Consider the following 18319-nt stretch of genomic DNA (forward strand, 5'->3'; position numbering starts at 1 on the left):
GGAGCCGGCCGGGAGTCGGCTGAGCGGTGCCCGCCCGGCCCGCGGCGCCTCGTCTGGGGCGCGTCCGCCGGGATCCGGGGGGGCTGCGGTGGGTGGTGCGGGGCAGAGGGCGGTGAGCGCGGCCTCCTGGCGCCCGCCCGCGCAGGGAGCCGCCGGCAGCACCCGGGAGCCGCCGCCGCGGGGTGCGGGTCTCTCAGCGCCCGTCCCGGGCGGAGGAGGGGGCGCCTCTTCTTCCGCCGTGCCTGCCCCTATGCCGGGGCGGTGTGCGTGTCCCGGGCCGGCGCTGCGGGTGGGCGGGCGGGAAGGTGTCGGGCCCAGCCTGTGGCTTCCTGTGGCGGCGGGACGGCGGCCTCGAGCCTCCCGTGCCGGTGGGGGCCGCCAGGCCTTTGTCCGCCCGGGGGCCGGCCCTGGCCGGGCAGCGCCCGCAGCCGGACCGCCCCGCCCCGACCCTCCCTGCAAAACGGGGAGCCCGCACCGGTGCCCCGCTCAGAGCCGCCCTGTGCCGTCCGCGGCCTCCCGGCCGGGGGTGCCCGGGAAGGGGCAGCACTGGGCTGGGCAAAGTTTCAGGCGGCGTCCCCCTCGGCGCCCGGGCCGGAGGGGCCGGCTCGCCTTCCGCGGGAAGCAGGCCGGTGGGGAGAAGGAGTTACAGGAATGAGATCCTGCGAGGAGTGAAGCAGTGTAGGAACTTGGATATCTAGATTTCTGACCTACGTATATCTGCTGAAAGTAACCATTAAGAGCGGCGTGTGTACTGTTTGAATGACGGCAGCATCATAGCGCAGCGTTTTGACCGCGCAGTGCATTCACATTTGTGTGGGTTTTGCTCTGAACCCCTGTAGCTTGCTATAGGCTTGTGTCAGGGTGGAAGTGGAAATGTGAGGCCTCTGGATCTGATCTGTTTCACGTGGAGATTTCTGAAATAACTTACAGCAATGGAAGCACAATGGTTTGTCTCATACTTTTATCTTCCTATATGGATGTTTGGAATGAAACATAAAGTGGTAGGAAATTTTTTCTGACTCACTGTTTAGCCTGTGTCAGATGTCTGTATCTTATGGAATAAGTGTCTGACTGCCTGTTAGACTCATCAGATAGTCTTTGTGACTATTTTCCTTTATGAAAAAAGGTTAAGCTGTTATTGGTTCCTTCTGCATTTGTCCTTGGTATAATACAACAGTCCATTCATGCCAACACATGTGCACATACCTGTTGGGCGAAAATGTTGATATTTTTTCTGGTAGATTTGCCATGGTGCTACAGTCCTGTTCATGCCAAGACACACAAACCTTTAGGAGTGAAGAATGTCTCCACTCACGGCTAATGCAATGTGTGTGCTTAAGGGTTGAAATGGACCGGGACTTTATGTGGAAACAGATTTAGATAATCTATACTCCTGGCACATTAATAATTCGGTAGGCGGTGGTGATAAGGTGAGAAAAATCAGTTTTCTACCATTAAATGAGATGGCTTGGTAGCAACGTTTTTGGGGTTTGTTGTCATTGTTTTGTTTTTTAAAGAAGAATTGTACTACTAGAAAGATGGAAATTAGACTAAATTAAACAAGACTTTAAAAGTAGTGAAAATATTCATTGTCCACATCCATCCTGGTGATGAAACTGATGATTCATTCTCCTGTCACAAAAAATATTACTCGCCTCTGGCAAATGATTAAGTAGCATTTAGCAAGCCTGCCTAAGGCTATATTTGTAAGGGTTGCAAAAACAGTGAGCCATTGGCAATAGGTAGGCAAGATGAGGCAAGTTTAAGATGCGAACACCTTCAACTTTTGTCCTTTTCAAAGATGTTTCAGCTGAAAGATGCAAATCTGACAAGCATGCAGAATGAAATCTTACTTTAATTAAAGCTGGAGCTGGTAAGTGGTGTATCTTGTTTGCCAGCCACATGATAAATAAACCAGACCTACTTCAAAATGAAAAGGCAACAGTTAAAAAACTGGTGTTCTTTTGTGTGCTGTCAGGGAGCTCATTCTGCTCTCTGTACCCTCGGTCACCTCATCTGCATCATGTGCCTAGTTATGCCCATCCTCATGTAGGACTAATTCAGAAGGATGTGAGTTTCTCTTGAATTTACTTGAATTTCTGATGTGAGTGCAGAATTTTAATGTTTTGTCTTGTTGAGTTTTAAGTGACTCAAGTGGTTGATATTCTACCACTTCCTTTGGGAAGTGATTCCCACAGCTGAAAGCAAAGTGTCCGGAAACTTTTCCTGCTGTTCTTTCTTCCTGATTCGTTATTTCATCCTTCTGCTCGTAGCCATTCTCCCCATCCCTCTCTTAGGGTAGCTCTGCTATGGTGCAGTTCTGCAAAGAGCTCGTTTGCTATAGCAGGCAGCTCGGGAAATAGATAACTTGAGTAGAAGAAAACCGAGTTTGTGGAGAGCGGTGCACACATGGGGTGGACACGTGCTATGTTCTCTGTTGCCCCTGACTGTAATTCCCCCGTTGCCACTGGTATGAACACTCTTTGGTTGTTTGTAAATAGTTGTCATGCCTACCTTTCCACCCAGTCTTGATTTAGTTGAGTGATGTGATGTACACTTAGCTTGTGGTTCTCCCAGCCCTCTGATCAGCTCGCTACAGGCTTCCTGGCTGTCCGTGGCTCTTGGGAACGTGGCCCTCAGAAACGGCTCTTTTTGTGATTGTGACAGGACTGCTGTTAACCAGGCTGTTGAAATTCCTCCTCTTGATGGCTTACAAAAAGGGTCTCATCAGCAAAGGCTGTAGTGCTGGAACACTCCAGCACAGGCTTCATCCCTGTGCTCTTTCCTTGTAGTGGACAGACACGCAGAGCCCTTGTGTTCTTCTCCTGCCTGGGTGTTGGGGCCCTGGGCCTCTTCAGTGCAGACCTGCTGCTGATGCCTGGTGCAGCCTTCACTCATGTCCCCATTGCACACAGGGAACGTGAGCTGCACTGCCTTCTGCTCCCTGTTAGCTCAGGATGCGTTGCACCCGCCGCATGGCTTGGGGAGTGGGTTTTTTGGGGAAAGGGTAGAGGCTGGTTGGAGGCTTGCTGGTAATTGGTATACCCAGCCTCCTCTTCCCACTTCTTTCCAAATATACTTTGTACGCCTTCCATGTGAGAGACTGTAATAATCAGTGAGACGTGGCAAAACTGAAGTTGAAACAGGCAGGGATTTTCCTAATCAGTATGAACTGTGGCAAGCTAGCCAGCTTTAAGATTGTTCATGTTTCCTCACATGGCACTTGGAAGAGATCCTGGTTAGACAGATCCAGAAAAGAGGGAATCCAGGCTTGGCAGTAGCAGAACCTATTCTAGTCTCATTTTCTTTTCTAGAACTTCAAGTGATTTATTTTTTCCAGCTCTTTTTTAGAATGGCCAATCCCCTTGGCATCTTTTTTATTCTTAGGAGCTGCAGTCAGCCCTCTGAAAGGGAATCCTTGTTGGGAGTGTCTTTTTTTTTCCTCAAGCTTCTCGAGACCTATTTGTAGAACTCATAAAGCAATTGCATAAATTAAATAATTCTTAAAAATGTGATTAAGGCAATATGGCATTAGATTTATTTTGGAAGTGTTATTAAAAAGTACTTGCCAGTATGTGTATTATTCCCCTATGACTAGATTTTTAAGTCATCTGCTACATTATGTGCCCTGTAGAAAATTTCCTGTCTTCTAGCAGCAGAAGACTCACAGTTAAGTTCTGTGTTTTTCTGCCTCTCATCTCCCATCTATCTTTGAATTTCTGATTCTACAAATTGTTCTCACTTGCTCTACTCACCTTGCTTTGAAGGCACTTAACAGTAGTAGGGTTCTCATTTGCAGTTTTAACATTACTGGTTAGACAACTCAAGATTTTTCAGGCTTTATTCTGGTGCCGTGTGTGCATGGGTGTTCTTTATACAAACACGTGCATCTCAAGGCTTTACAGGAAAATGAGTGTTTGGTGTAGAAGAGAGTTAGCTGTTGTTTCTGAAGAGGATGTTTGTTTGTTTTTCAAGAGGGAGTGTCACGGAATTGTGAACAAATGAACAGATGAACAAATTCTGTGGCTTGATCTCCTGGAGAGACACTGGCAATATCTTGGTCTGATTTAAAGCTCCTTTTGTGTCAGAAAATTGAAATTTGTTGTTTAGTTCTAATGCTGAGTAATGTTGCCGTGTATGGTGGGTGACACCACCTCCTTTTTTCTGTGCAGTTCCTCCTCGCTCTAGTGTCGCTCTGTTCTGTTGTGTATTCTGTGGCCAGCTTTCTGAAAAGGATGATGTTACTGGCCATGCAGTAACCACAGTGGACCACAATGTTGACCAGCATTTGTCAGTTGTTGTGGTTATGGAGTTTCTCGCGTGGCCTACTAAGTCATTTTTGTGTTTACCCACAAATGGGAAGGTGAATTTTACTTTTTCCAAATTCTACTTTTTCTTCTTTTTTTTCTAATTTGTCCTGCATAGGTGTGGCCCAGTAACAACCCAGTCAGGATAAATTGATGACAAGAGCTTTCTCTAAACTTTCTTCTCTCCCACTGTGTGAATTAGTAGTGCAAGTACCAGGAAAAAGGTATAAACAGCTTCCTTGTAAAAAATTATCGTCTGCTTTATCTGTGTTCATAACAGGCTGTGTGAGTTTCTAGTGAATTTACAAAGTGCACAGGCTTCCTAACAGCTTGTATTGGGAATGTCTCAAGGAGAAAATGAAAATTGTTTTGTGAATGACAAATGAGGCACTGGGCACCTCGTTATGCATTGCTAAATAGTACAGTTGTCTTTTTCAGTACTAAGGGTGCTCTCTTAGGCAGAATGCTGTTATTAAACATCTTGTATTTCTGTAATAAACACTTTATTTTAGTTTTCTATTGTTAGACTAATCAGAGTGGTTAGTGAACTTCCTAGGCTGTTGTATTCTCCTATTAACAGATTGCAGATGTTCACAGAGATGTTAAAGTCACTAATTTAGTACAAAATTTGCAGATAACCAGGCACATGGTAGGGTAAGTAGCCTGATGAGACTATAATATTAATGTTTTCTTTTAGAGAAGGTAATAGGATTCCTAACTAACCTGTAATCCTCTTTGGGGTGTCAATGAGTAAAGGCTATTTATTAGAATGATGTTTTTGTCTATATCTTTCTCAATTTCTCTTTATTGTCAGCTGCAAAAAGGGTTATGAAATATGCTTTCTGTCTTAAAAGCTGTTTCATGTGCTTTATTTTACAATAGCAGCAACAAAATATCATTGGTATTCTTGTGGTTTTTATTGGGGGAGAAGTTTTGAGTAACAAAATTGAGGCTGGAATCTTAACTTTGTTATTGCCGGTAAGAGCTAAGAAGATGCTGGTGTTTTCTCAGTATCCTTTTCATTCTTTTCTTTCTCCCACAAACCTCTTGAGTATCTTTGATAAATTAATGCAGTTCTCATGTTTTGCCAACAAATCATTAGTTTTCTGTTTACAGTAATTTTCTCTAAACTTCTCGTTTGTAAGACCATGTTTAAATGCACATGCTTCTTAAAGTGCTCATAAACTCTAACATATACAGTATCTAGTGCTGATATTTTCTCCCCTAAGAGATCAATGTAATATTTGCAGTTCATTTATTTCTTATTCTTTTTTTCTACAAGATCACTTACACTTAATTAGTCCTAGTTTTGACAATTTAGGCTTGTTGCATTCTAGTGTATCGACAGGAAGGAGAGCCATTGTTTACACAGGTTATTATTGTATTAAACTGTAAAATTCGGTGTAGTATGCATACTACACGCAAGTATTTACATGTAGTTAATTTTCTGCTATGGCTACTAACATAACTTTTTTATATTTAGCACTGTGCAAGTAAAGCACTTTTGATGTGGAAGCCGAACAGAAAAAGTGAAAGCTTTCTTCTTCTTTTCTCGTCCTTTGTGGTAGAATGAAAAACAATAATTATATATTGGGCTGAACTGAAACACTGAACTTACCCTCATGCAAAGATGACTGATTTGTGGTTAAGAGAAGAAAAATAATTGTATTTGATTAATTTAGAAAGATTCAGTATTTCACTTAGGAAATGGTCATATTGTTAGTTTGTATCTTGGGTATTAGTGCTTACCTCATCCCTGAGGTCGTGGTTTTGAAAAACAAACCTGAGACCGAGATGTCTGGTTTGGCGTAATCTTGACCTTGAAGTAAGTATTGAGATAAGTATGTGGGGGCCATTCCCTTTTGCAAAGGAAAAAAGGAGGATAAGCTGTCATTCTAGGGTGGAATTGTAGTTCAGTGTGTCTTAACATGGTGCTGCTTTCAGGTGTTGTCACCGCCTTGTGTCTGACTGTCGTGCAGGTGGCTGCTCTGCGAAGCCACCTGAGCTGTCCTCACCTGCTCGGCGTCTCTGGCAGGACCCACCTGGTCTGTACCCTTGCACTGCCATGAAGCGGGAGATCACAGGATGCTCTCCCGGTGAGTTGTGGGGTAACCTGAGTGTCAGGAGTGTATTGGAGTGTATTGGGGAGGTCATTTGAAGGACCTGGCATTACAGTATAATAGCTTGGCCGGCATCTTCTGCAGATGCAGTAGCTCAAAGATTAAATTGGGCAACATGCAAACTCTGCCTTGACCCTCAGCTGTCTGATTTTCCAGCTATTAGGTAAAAGGGTTTTGTGTGAAGATGAGTACAGCTAAAAGGAAAGCCTGTTTCTGAAGTGGAGGTAAATACAAAATAGCATAATCTTTCTGATGTTAAATGAAAAAAAGCACCCTCCCAGAGATCAAAAGATGACACATTTTAGTAGTTAGTTGTCATTAAATTTGGATTAAATTTTGCATCGGGATGACTTCATGTTATTTTCAAGTCTTCGGTAGTGGAGCAGTTGAAGATTTTGTGCTTGTCCAGTCAGTAAGTGAAGTGCTCTATCTTCTGATAATAAAAAGGAGAAATGAGGAAATCTTGGCTAGCATCATCCACGAGATTGACTAGGGTAAGCAGGGTTGGTTATGTGCTGCCAATGTGTTCTAGCTTGGTGTTTTTTTATTAGACTGATGTCTTTTTTTCTTGTGTATTAGGCAATTAGTTAGGGCAGGCATGGGATGAAGTCAGGAATTACCTTCTCAGAGGTTCCATTTGTGTTTTTGCAAGGTTGTATTTAGCATATGTTAATAGGAGTATATTAGTATAGGCTCACTTTCTGGTGCTGCCTAAAGATTGTCCGGATGCTGAAAGGGTACCATAGCCCATCTGCATAAAATAGAAGGCTTGACAATTTTTAAAATGTCAATTTGCCGGTTTTGTGTCAGAATAGATTAAAACAAATCTGGTTTTAAGTTGTACATGAATGTAACCTATGTGCATTTTCGAAACGTCTCCAAGTGTAACATTTTAGGACATAGCATTCGCTCCTTGCTTTTACTGTACAGTTCAAAAACAGGGAATATTTTTTTAATGCTGTTTTTTGCCATTTTTTGCCAGAAATCTGTGGGAGAAATTAGTGTTCGAGAATTTCAGTGTAATTTTTCCTGGGTGCGGACTTCAGCGTAAAAAAGGAAACAGCAAATTTCCTTTTTCGGAAGAACAGACTATACATATTGGCTATAGGTTGTTTAAAATGCATCATAAAGTTGCTACACAGTGATAAACATTTTTTTTAATGTATGTGTTACCTTCCTCTGTTGCTGTTAATGTAACTTTTCGGAGACTAGACTAAAATGTTACAGAGATCTGTTGCTGGCATCACCAGTTTCAGTGAAAAACTCAACTTTAGCATTAAAGTGCAACTCTAATGTGTAAGGTTGCTGCCAGCGTTTTTATCGCTGCCAGCCTACCAATTTGGAGAGTGGTTAGATAGTAATAAAAAAGCTTGCACAAATACTGGCTCTTTTGGCACGTAATTCACAACGCAGTTTCACTTCCTAAATGAATAATGTCTGTATTTAATATGATTAACATTTGCTGGAAGCAATTTTTATACTATGTCTCTGCAGAGTTTAAAAAAAAAAAGCTCATTAGCGATAACACAAAACTCCGCAGTAGACAAGTCGTTTTCAAATTTACCTGACTTCCATATTCTATAAGATGTTCCAGTGACCCTTGAACCATGACTAACTAAAAATGTGCTTTATTTTCAGAGGAACGTGGCTCTGCAGCAGTATATACCAATGTAGGTCTTAACTGTCCCTTCTGCCTGTAGCGGTGTAGTCTTGCCATCCTCTTTGCATGAGCTGTGCAAGTCATAAGGCTGTACAGTGAGTCATTGAAGTAGCTGATCTGGTTGAAAAATAGCTTGGCAAAAAATTAATTTTCAGCTGGATCAGCAGTTTGATGTGGGTGACCACACATGTTACTAGTGACACACTTCAGGCCAAGGGGAGGAGTAGGAAAATGTGCTGCTCATAGCGAGAGGAGTGTGAGGCTGTGGCAGTCCAGAGATAAGTTGGCATAAACTGCTGTGGAACTTCACAGCATCTGCTCGGGCATGCTTCAGGGCTCTTCTGACTCGAGTAATCCATCTCAGCTTGCTAGATCAGGTGAGAAATAACTCAGCAAGGAGTTATTGCTCAGCTTGTTCCACTGTTTCACTTGAAAGGTGAAAGTATCGTCCACAGCTGGCACCAGACAGATAGATGAAGGGTGCAAAGTGGGGAATTTTAGGGCCACCAAGTTGAGCTGTCTCTGTTCAGTAGTGGCAAACTAGTAGATCTACTTGGGTACTTTGAGAAATCTCATCTTTTGCAGTCCTCTTAGAAGCAGCCTGTGGGCTCCAGGCTTAAAGTCCTGCTCTGAAAAGCAGCAGAAGTGTATTAACAGGCAGGTTGTTCAGGCAAGGACTGCTTGTTCTGAAATACTTTGTGAGAGGTCTGTTGTTTAAAGACAAGACATCTTTTAAGATTGAAGTAATTTTTTTTCCTGAGATGGGTGAGCTTTTTCCAAGTGCTCAAACTTCACAATTAAAATCTGGATTAAGTCTACTCTTTGTTTCACTGCATAGTTATACCTAGCCAGTCATCACTGCCATTAAGTTAATAATCATAATTAATTTTCTATATATATTAAAATATTTAAATACATATGGACAATTAAATATATATATAATTATATATATATTTAAAATATTATAGATACAGATTTATAAGGCTGTTCTTAGTTCTGTGGAATGACTAGTTTTTTTATTGTTTCTGCATGTTTGGTTTTGTGACCACTTGCCCCATGTTGAAAGTACGCTGAGGACAAGAGCTGTTTCAGTACAAGTCTCATTCTAAATCATGTCGGAATAGTGAATCTTAAAAAAAAAACCTTTGCAATTAAATATTTGGATACTATCTGTAAGCATTATTCTGTGTACTTGCATTCAAATCTGCTGGGGTGGGGGGGGGATGGGGGAGACAGGAACAACAAAAACCTTCAGTGTTTTGTTCTTTGCGTGTCCTCATTTTTTTGCCAACTAACTTATTGTAATAAACTATTGGGAAAACTAAAATTGGAATAGTTCCTCAGACTGTCTGGCTGTGTTACAGAGCATCCGTAAGCAGTTCACCCAAGGCCAGCAGAGGAAGGTGGGCTCACAGACGCTCAGTTTGGAAGAAAAGGGGTGACCCCCGTTCTCGCTCTGCCAGCCCAGCAAGCGGAGCTGGCTCGGGGTGCTGGTGGGGCAGGGCTGGAGTGGTGGGGCAGGGGCAGAGGTTGGTTTTTCAGAGGTGGGGATGCTGTAGCACTGCTGTTCCTTTCGGTAGCAGTTAGCTTTCATCTGGGTTTTGGTTGCTGAAACTGTACCCTGAGCGTTAATGATAGCTGCTGGTGGGTGAACATTGCCATGAAACAACAGAGTTTCCGCTGAGTTTGCCCTTTGTGGTGTGGCAGCTTCTGGCTTCCTGCAGTACCTGCAGCAGTAGCCAGCCAGAGGTTTGCACTGTTTTCTTTTAAATAAATAGATGAGCGAGACACTGTATTAACTGTGATTCTCTATTTTTTTGCTTAGGAATGCACATGCTTCTGTTGTGCTTTTCCTTTAGAAGAAAAGCTTGGTTTAGCCAGATGTTGTGGCAGTCGTGGATGTTACTAAGGCAGTACAGCCTCAGAAGCATCACTTAACAGTCAGCTGTGTAAGAGCTATATTTATATGTTTAACTAAACTTTTCGTTTCCTCCTGTGTGGATGAATGTGAGGTTTAAGTTGCACAAAATTAAATACTCTCTTTATGGGAGTAGTAAGTGGTGCAGAGCGTGTGGGAATTTAATACTACCACAAGGAGCAGACACCCGTGTTTTCTACTAGAATGGCTTAAATTGTTGTGTGGAGTTCCTAATTGTAATCTGTCTGAGAATGAAATGCTAAAATTAGCCAAGAAGTCCTGTAGCCTAGCAAGACCTATGTAAACAAGCTAAATGTTCAATTCACACTCTCCCCTGCCAAAAAAAAAAAAGTGTCACATTTAAACAAGAGGATAAATTAAATTATTATGGCAAAAATGACTGAGTCAAAAAGCATTGAAAAACAATGAGACAACAGTGGTGTTTTTCTCTCTGTTCTAATCACAAGCGTGTAAAGAGGTGCTTGGAATAATGAAAACCCTGAAATACAGAGTGTTTCAAAAAGATGGAGCCAATTTGAAATCACTGCTGCTTTGGAATTGGGTCCATCTCTTTGAAACACCCTGTATTTGTTACAGAAAAATGCCTACTGATACCATTGGTTGCAGTGAGAATTTTTACTAATTCTTGGAGATGACACACTTTGAGTCAATGCTGTGATGGACTTGAACTACTGGAAACTTCTGCTGGCAAGAGTATGGAAAATGGATATTTTTGACAGTGACGGCTTTAAGGGGAAAAAAAATTAGGTGTTCTGTTTCTTAACATTTACATGTCCTCATTATATATTTATCCTTAAAGAGGAAGCTTTCAAGGTGCACATGTATAGAAGCTGCAAGAAAAAAGCAGTTTCAACCACAGTATCGATCGGTACCCATGGGCTTGGTGTGTTGGCTGTTCAGCCTTACAGATGTGCTTTGTGGTGTGCTTGCATGCAGCATATGCAGCGTACTAATAGGTTTTATTATTTTGTCCCTGTTTAAAATTCGAGAAGGTTCATAATGTCTTTGTAGGAATCCCAGCTTTTTGTAGGCAGGATGCACTGACATGAGATTTCTTAGCAAAACAGAGGTGTGCAGGTGTGTGGAGGATGGATGTCCTGTTTTTTCATTTTGTACTTTAGTAAGCACAGTAGTTTGAGAGGTGTAGAGTGGCAAGAACTATTTACAAACTGGCTTTTCAGAAAAAAGATGCAAATGTTTTAGTTGAAACTAGGTATAAGCTGTAGGTAATAAACAGTGAAAGCGTATTGGTGGTGTTTTAATTTGATGTAGCTGCAGGGTTTTGCCTGCTCTGCTCAAGAATATGCACAGTTGTATTTCTCTCCTAATGGAATGTTGAACGTTAATCACAATGCACCTGTTTGTTAGTCTAGTTTTCCAAAATACAGTTGGCAAGAGTTTACCCTCTGAGTTGCAGTCTGTGGATAATTGCCTTGTGAAGATATCTAAATAAACCTGTGCGGAAAACATAATGTTACTCATGAGAAAGAGCACTTGCCTCTAAAACCGTGTCTTATATGTGATGATCACACACAGGTTGTTTGTTCACATAAGCTAAGTACTACTTGCCTTTCAAGCATCAAGATGCTTTCCAAAGCAACTCCTAAACTGTGGAATCTCAGCTTCAAATTGTGATTCAGTGGGTCAAGAAAACATTATACAAATAGTCTTTCTGCCTGCGTTAGGACCAAGCTAGGGACAGGGGTGGTTAGTACAGCAAAGTGTTCTCCTTAAATTAATTATTGGTCGTTTGGTAGTACTAAGGAGGTCTAGTCTTGAATTACAAACCTTCTGTGCATGGCGATATGTACATACACTATTTGAAAAAAAGATCCCTTCTTTGGAAGTGGTGCTGACTGACCAACGCTAGTCCTGCCCAGACCACAGTGCTCTCCAAAAGGCATTGAAACAAAAGGAAAAGACTAAGGTCATACTTGGGGTTTGCTGACTGGACAGGTGAAGGCTCTTTGTCGGTGGTAGCATCTTCATGTTGTCCCTGGGCATCTTTTCTTGTTCTCTTACTTTCTGCACCATCCTCAGCATGCAATTTGGACTTGTGTGACTTCTTAAAGAGAAGTATGTTATGAAAAGAGAAACTGAGTAGGCTTTAGCAGCACTAGTATTCTTCACAATTCACTAAGCAATTTGTTTTTGCCTGTGATGAGTATTATTTACGTTTGCAGCAGGTTACAAGAGTTTGTCATTAAGCAAAATTATCAATGGATTTTGCTAATGAAAACGTGTGTAGAAATCAGATTACATACCATGCTTTGTTTCATGGTACTATCCTGCCTACGTAAGTTTCCTATGTTCCAAAGAAGTCTAAATTCAGTAAGTCTCTCCTTGCTTACCAGAAGCTCCCCGGCTGCCTTCAGTTGCTTGTTGGAGGATAAGTATTCATTTTGACTTCTTTAAGTCCATAGAGAAGTCTTTATAGTTCAGATTGATCAGGTCTGCAATTACAGAAGGATTTCAGCTCAGTGTGCACTACTCAGAGTAGTCAAGCGTGGTATAGGAGGTTTTTAGTCAAGGCTCTCTTTAGTGTCTGAGTGTGAACATACATGTTTCCTTTCACTTTCCTACAGGTTAGGTCATTTAGTGAGAAAGATCTGAAGCTTAGACTTTGAATCATGGTCCAAAGACTCTTTGCTTTTATCCATTGATAATATGCTGTAAAATTTGTGTGTGTGTGTATACACACATATATATATATATATATATATATATATATATATATATTACAAGGAACAGGATCTGGAACCCCACTTACATCTTTCTTCTACCTCCCACCATCTGAGTGCTTCAGTAGATAAAGGAGAATCAAAACTCCATCAGCTCATTTTTCACCTCCTGCTTTTCATTCTTGGTTGTGTAGCAGCTTTAGTTTAAAAAGAGAGGTGGAGAATGTTCTTACCCATATATCCTGTAGGCTGGTAGAGCATTCCCAGGAAGTGTGACCTGAAAAACTTTGGGGATGAGGAGACTGGAGCCCAGTTTTCTTCTCGGATATGTCTCAGTGCTGTAAAACGTCTGGGAACCATTACCATCGTCTGTCGTGTGAGCTGTATCGCAACTGGACCTACCACCTTTTATCTTAAGGGGGAGAGATGTCAGCTATCGGAAAACTTTATCACTTGTAGCTGTTTTGAAGTTGGTACCTCTTTTATTATGATTATAGAGGAAACTTACATGTTCTGTCAAGAAAAATCTCCACCCCGCTCCCTGCTGCCAGGCACCTGATTGGGCAGATTTGTTTCCACTCAGTAATTCAAATCAAGACCAAAAAATACTTTTCAGAGAAATACCTAGTTGCCTTACTGTCAGTTAGCTGAAGGCTCCTATGAAATCCAGGAACAAGTATCAATATATTCTATATAAAAGGAATAATATGGTCAAACTGTGTGAGTGCTGGTGAAGTTAACTGTTCTGTCTTGAAGCAGCTGTGTCCTATATAAACTAACAGCCAGCCCGTACTCTGGGGATACAAGCTGATACCGTGAACAGCCTTCCAGATCTGTTCTCATGAGCTGCGGCCTCAGCCTGCGAGTACTTTTTGCTGCATTCTATGTGACTTGATCTCTTGTGAAATTTTTTAGAGCTGTAAGTATCAATAAACTATGGGTGGTAATGCAGTGTAACTGAGTCTTAGCAAACCAGTTGTGTTACCATTTGTATTTGTTTGCCTTACTAAACATAGGAGGGGGGCACAGTGGTTCCATGCAGAATCTGAAGAATTGTGATATGTTTCCCTGTGGATCTGGTGTGCAGAAATATGTATTCTCATGGTTTTTTGGATCCCCAACCTTGCAGGGCTAACTGCAAGGTTGGGGATATGAACTAACCAGTGACATACCCTAGTTGTGACAGATAACCTCATATAACCATACTGGAGGAGCTAATCTCCCTAACCGAAGCAGAAAATTAGTTTCCTGCAGATTTTAACTCTTTATAATTAAAATTTAAGTCCCACCTGTTTTATTATATAGTATTTTAACATATGCCCCACTAAAATAAAGTGGTTATGGAAGTGCTTGTCATGAGTATCTGGTGATTATGCTTGTTTTATTCCATTAACTTAAAGATAACTGACAGAGAAATTATGTCTAATGTGAAATACTGCTGATTCTTTTATCCTGTAGCATCACAGCTGAAGGGGTTATACTTTAAAGCTTTTTTGGGTTACAATTTGAGGAAGCAGTCTTGACGTGATGAATTTTTTGTGTAAAAGCTGTTTCAGTGCTAAAGAATTTATTTTGCACGTTAATCTGGGTTAATGTCCCATTCTTTCCATATTACTGCAAGCGGTTCAAAACCTGCTGCATTAACATCTGCAAAGTTGCCAGAGGGAGAAAGAACATCATGGTCTTGCTAAGCCATGCTGTTGGTAGGTTGGTGGATAGATAGGCTGTTGAAGGTGCAGCGTTTGCAGCACCCTTTGGATTGGGGTGCTGCCAAGTCCTGCTCTCAAGACTGTACATCTTTACACTTCCCATTCCAGTTCACATCCCCTGCATGGGATACTCTGCTACCTCATCTCTGGTGGTGCAGGGCCAGCAGCTGGGCCTGTCTGTGAGGGACAGCCAGCACAGGGCTGCGCCCATCTGGGCAAAAAAACAGTTTTTGTATGGTGAGTTAGGGTTTTGGTTCTTTGATGGTTGAACAGCAAGAAATTTTAATCAATGTTTACCCCAAATCTCCACTTCCGTGAAGAAGAATGCATCACATAGTTTCTTTATCTGCTGATCGTGGAATCGACTGTGCAAGCAGTGTATGCCAGCTGTAATTCAGTATTACAATAACATTTACATTTATTAAGTAAACAAGGTAGCTGTTAAGGACACAAACTAAGAATTACCTATTTAAGATTTGTTGGAAAATCTGTACCACAAACTTGGAAGTTTCAATCAAAAGTGACTCCTTGAGGTGAAACGTTTCGTTTTCTGTACCTGTGTCTTTCTGAGCAATATACTGCTATTGAGACAGAGCGGCAAAATACTATTTTACCATGGTTTTTTTTTCAGTGGATTGTTGTACAAGCAATCCCATGTCACCAGGGTTGTTTACTTTCTCCAGTTAAGAAAAGTGCTGTGTCCTTTTTGGTTGGTTGATTTTAGTTTTTTTGTTTCCCTCATTTTTTATTTTTTTTTTTTTCAGAAATGTGAATGTAATTCATCTTGTTGGTCCATAAAATTAATGCTAAAAAGTGTGGCCCTCAGCTAAAGCCAGTAAACCTTCTGGAGTGAGGGCGGTAGGAACTCTTTTAGCAGGGTAGCCATTGAGTCCTGAAACAGGCGTCTCCAGAGACTACTCAATTCTGCTTATTTTAGAAATGCATCTCTTCCTGCTCTTTTTATAACCAGAGCCCTGGTGACTGGGGGTGGGGGCTGTGTGACCACTGTAGTCCAGCGCACAGCCATGGACTGCGGCTGAGAAGCAGTGCATTTTTTTTAATTATTATTTTATTTTTTTATTACCAGTTCTCTTTTTTGCCGTCCCCATCTCACCACCTCCACCATGCCAGGACAAGCATTTTTGTACCCAGATGGCTGAAACTTGCCACTTTCGTGGTTGGGTTAGTGGTTCAGCCAGCACTCCTTGGTGGCTGCACTAATGCTCGCATTGGTCAGAAAGGAAAGGAGGAGAGATTCAGGTTAGACGTGAGGAAGAAATTTATCACAACGAGGCTGGTAAAACACTGGCCCAGGTTGCCCAGAGAGGTGGTAGATGCCCCATCCCTGGAGACGTTCCAGACCAGGCTGGATGGGGCTCTGAGCAGCCTGATCTAGTTGAAGATGTCCCTGCTCATTGCAGGGGGGTTGGACTGGATGACCTTTGAAGGTCCCTTCCAACCCAAACCATTCTATGATTCTGTGAAGACATTACAAGGTGTCTGCCTCTGTTGCATCTTCAAGCATGCCTTCCTGGAAAGCTTCCTATTCAAATACATAACCGTGCTTCAGACCAAGGGGAAAACATTTAAATATGCAGTAAGGGTTGAGCTGTTGTGCAGAAGCCACCTTTTTGAGGCAATGACCAGACAACCTACTTATTCACATCCTCACACACCAGTCTAATTATGCTTAGAAGCCTAGAAATGAATAAGCAACTCAGAGTTTTGGACTAGAGTTTGTGCTTCCCGCAGACTGACACCTCTGCATCAGCTGCTTTTCCACAGGTTTAAAGCTTGATTCAGAAATGCTGTATGGAATTTATCCCTCCTAGAGCTGAGATTATGTTTACAGCCAGTTTCATCTAGTGTAAGGATGGATAGTCACCCATCCTCCTTGTTGGTTATTCATCCTTGTTAATCAGCCTCCTGGTTTATTATTCTTATTCCAGTTCTTTTGCTTGGCACTGGCTTGGTGGATGCTGGAGTTCTGGGTTGATGAGCTGCTGCTGGGCTGAGTGGAACAGTTCTGCATTGGCCTAAGAGCTTGTTGCTCATGTTGCCTTAATATCAGTATAACCTGTGGCCTGCATTGGGTGGGGTGAATGCTGAGCTGAAGAGTGGTGAGAGCAGCAGAGCCGTGGATACTTGATTTCAAAGAAATTAGTGTTTCTGTAACTCTTACCCTTTTTTCTTGACCCCATTTGCCACGTTAATTTTCTGCACAGATGCTATTGCTGTTTATTAGATTTTAAAATCTGATCAATAGATTTTAAAAGTTGCAGTGGGCAGTGGAGTAGTAAAATTAATTTCTAAATATCTTAATGGTTAGCATAATACAAAGGTACTAAATATTTGATTGTCAAATTCAAAATTAAGTTGCACTATGGAGAATTAGTTTTTCCTTTTTCCTGTTGTCACTTAATGAGTCTCTCATTTCATATTAGAAGCTCTAGAGATTTACATCAAAGCTGGTTTTATAAAGAAAAACTTCTCTTTGAGCATTACTGTTTGTAGAGACAGTTAGCAAAAAAAAAACTTGGAAAGCAACAAGTGCAGACATTCAAGGTTATGTCCATGTTTGTCTTCCTAAAATATTTAACAAAAATAGAGTACAGCTCACAAATATGCAGAAGTGATTTTAAAATCTGGTTTTGAACAGCACACCATTTGCAGCCTTTCAAAATGTATCCATCTGGTGATTTAGTTGTTAAAGAGATTTTAGTTCTCAGCAAGCTTGCCTTTTGTAAGCTTTCAGCTGCTTTGTTTTTTTGTAAGGGGGTGGGAAATCACTGCTTCAAGGATTCTGGGATATATTTCAAGGGTTTAATTTAAAAATGGGAGAACAAGTATAATAGAAAATATGTAAATGTTGCGCAAAAAAGTTTAATTTATTTCTTGTAACAATGGGTTCTTTTCTGTTCCCGTCATCTGTGGTTGAACACTGACCCGGGGTATAGTCCCAGCTCCACCAAGGGTTTCCAAAGGCTTCCTTTGGCTGTCTAGTGTAGTTAGATGTTATTTGTTTTGGTTTATTCCCTTAACAGAAAAATCTGCAACAGGGCAACCCGCAGTCCCAACCAGTGACTTGCAGGAGGGTGGATTTGCCGGGCTGCTGCAGGAGCCGCTTTGGAGCGCACAGGGTGCGCCTGGCATTGTTTGCATTAAAGAGCAATCAGCATTGAATCCAAATTAGCAAATCTTTACTCATGCTTTTCCAAAACTCAGCAGATGGAAAAGCTATTAAGCAGCAGAGGTAAGGAAGCGAGCTGGCGTGTGTCGGAGGCCGGCGCTGGCTCTGGGAGAGGCCTGAGCTCAGCCATATATGGGAAAGGACGTTTTCCTTGTTAACTTTATGGGGAATCTGTGCCCAGAACTACATTCATCATGCAGATGCATTTCCACAGAGCGCTTCTCTTCCAAATGGTCTTAGTCATAGTTTTAGCACTGTGTCACATCTTTGCTGACTTATTTATAAAGTTGCTTGGGCTTGCTGTGCATCCGCTGCTAGTCTGCCCTAAAAAGGTGAACTGTTTATAATTTTCTCGTTTTGGCTAACAGGAAAGACAGAACTAAAGTGAAGCCAGCAGCTTGGGGTTTTTTCTTACTGAAAAGCCCACCCTGTTTGGGCTGTAGTTAAAGCAAAACTTCTAGAGTGACAAAATACTGCCTTGTTTGTGGGGAGTAAGGTTTGTTAAATGCGGAACATACCTACCATAAAACCAAAAAAGAAAGAACCTCAAAGTTGAGCAGGCTGGTCAGGCTTTCCCCTTCACAGTCCTAGTGGTATCAGTGTGCTCATACACCATTAACTGCTCTCCTTCTCTGACCTTGGTTCAGTCCCTTCATCTGTCTTCTCCCTGCTCACATTTCTTGAGTCACAGTTCCCCGCTAATCGAGGTTTGT

General features: G+C 41.9%; 1 protein-coding gene across 5 annotated transcripts in view; it reads left to right on the forward strand.

Moving 5' to 3' along the window:
• Positions 1-18319, forward strand: part of ITGB1 (integrin subunit beta 1) — a 45136-nt gene that overhangs the window by 278 nt on the left and 26539 nt on the right. Inside the window, exon 1 of one of the 5 annotated variants that reach the window (XM_013367538.3) lies at positions 554-946. The exons of 2 other annotated variants lie outside the window; for them this stretch is intronic. In XM_013367538.3, the coding sequence (XP_013222992.2) occupies positions 944-946 (3 nt within the window). In that variant the 5' untranslated portion in view covers positions 554-943. Of the gene's footprint in view, positions 1-553; positions 947-6256; positions 6404-18319 lie in introns of those variants that run through there. 2 more of the 5 variants (XM_065050525.1, XM_065050528.1) reach the window with 2 other exon arrangements.

The sequence above is a fragment of the Columba livia genome, chromosome 2, assembly GCF_036013475.1.
Source record: "Columba livia isolate bColLiv1 breed racing homer chromosome 2, bColLiv1.pat.W.v2, whole genome shotgun sequence".
Taxonomy (NCBI): domain Eukaryota; kingdom Metazoa; phylum Chordata; class Aves; order Columbiformes; family Columbidae; genus Columba; species Columba livia.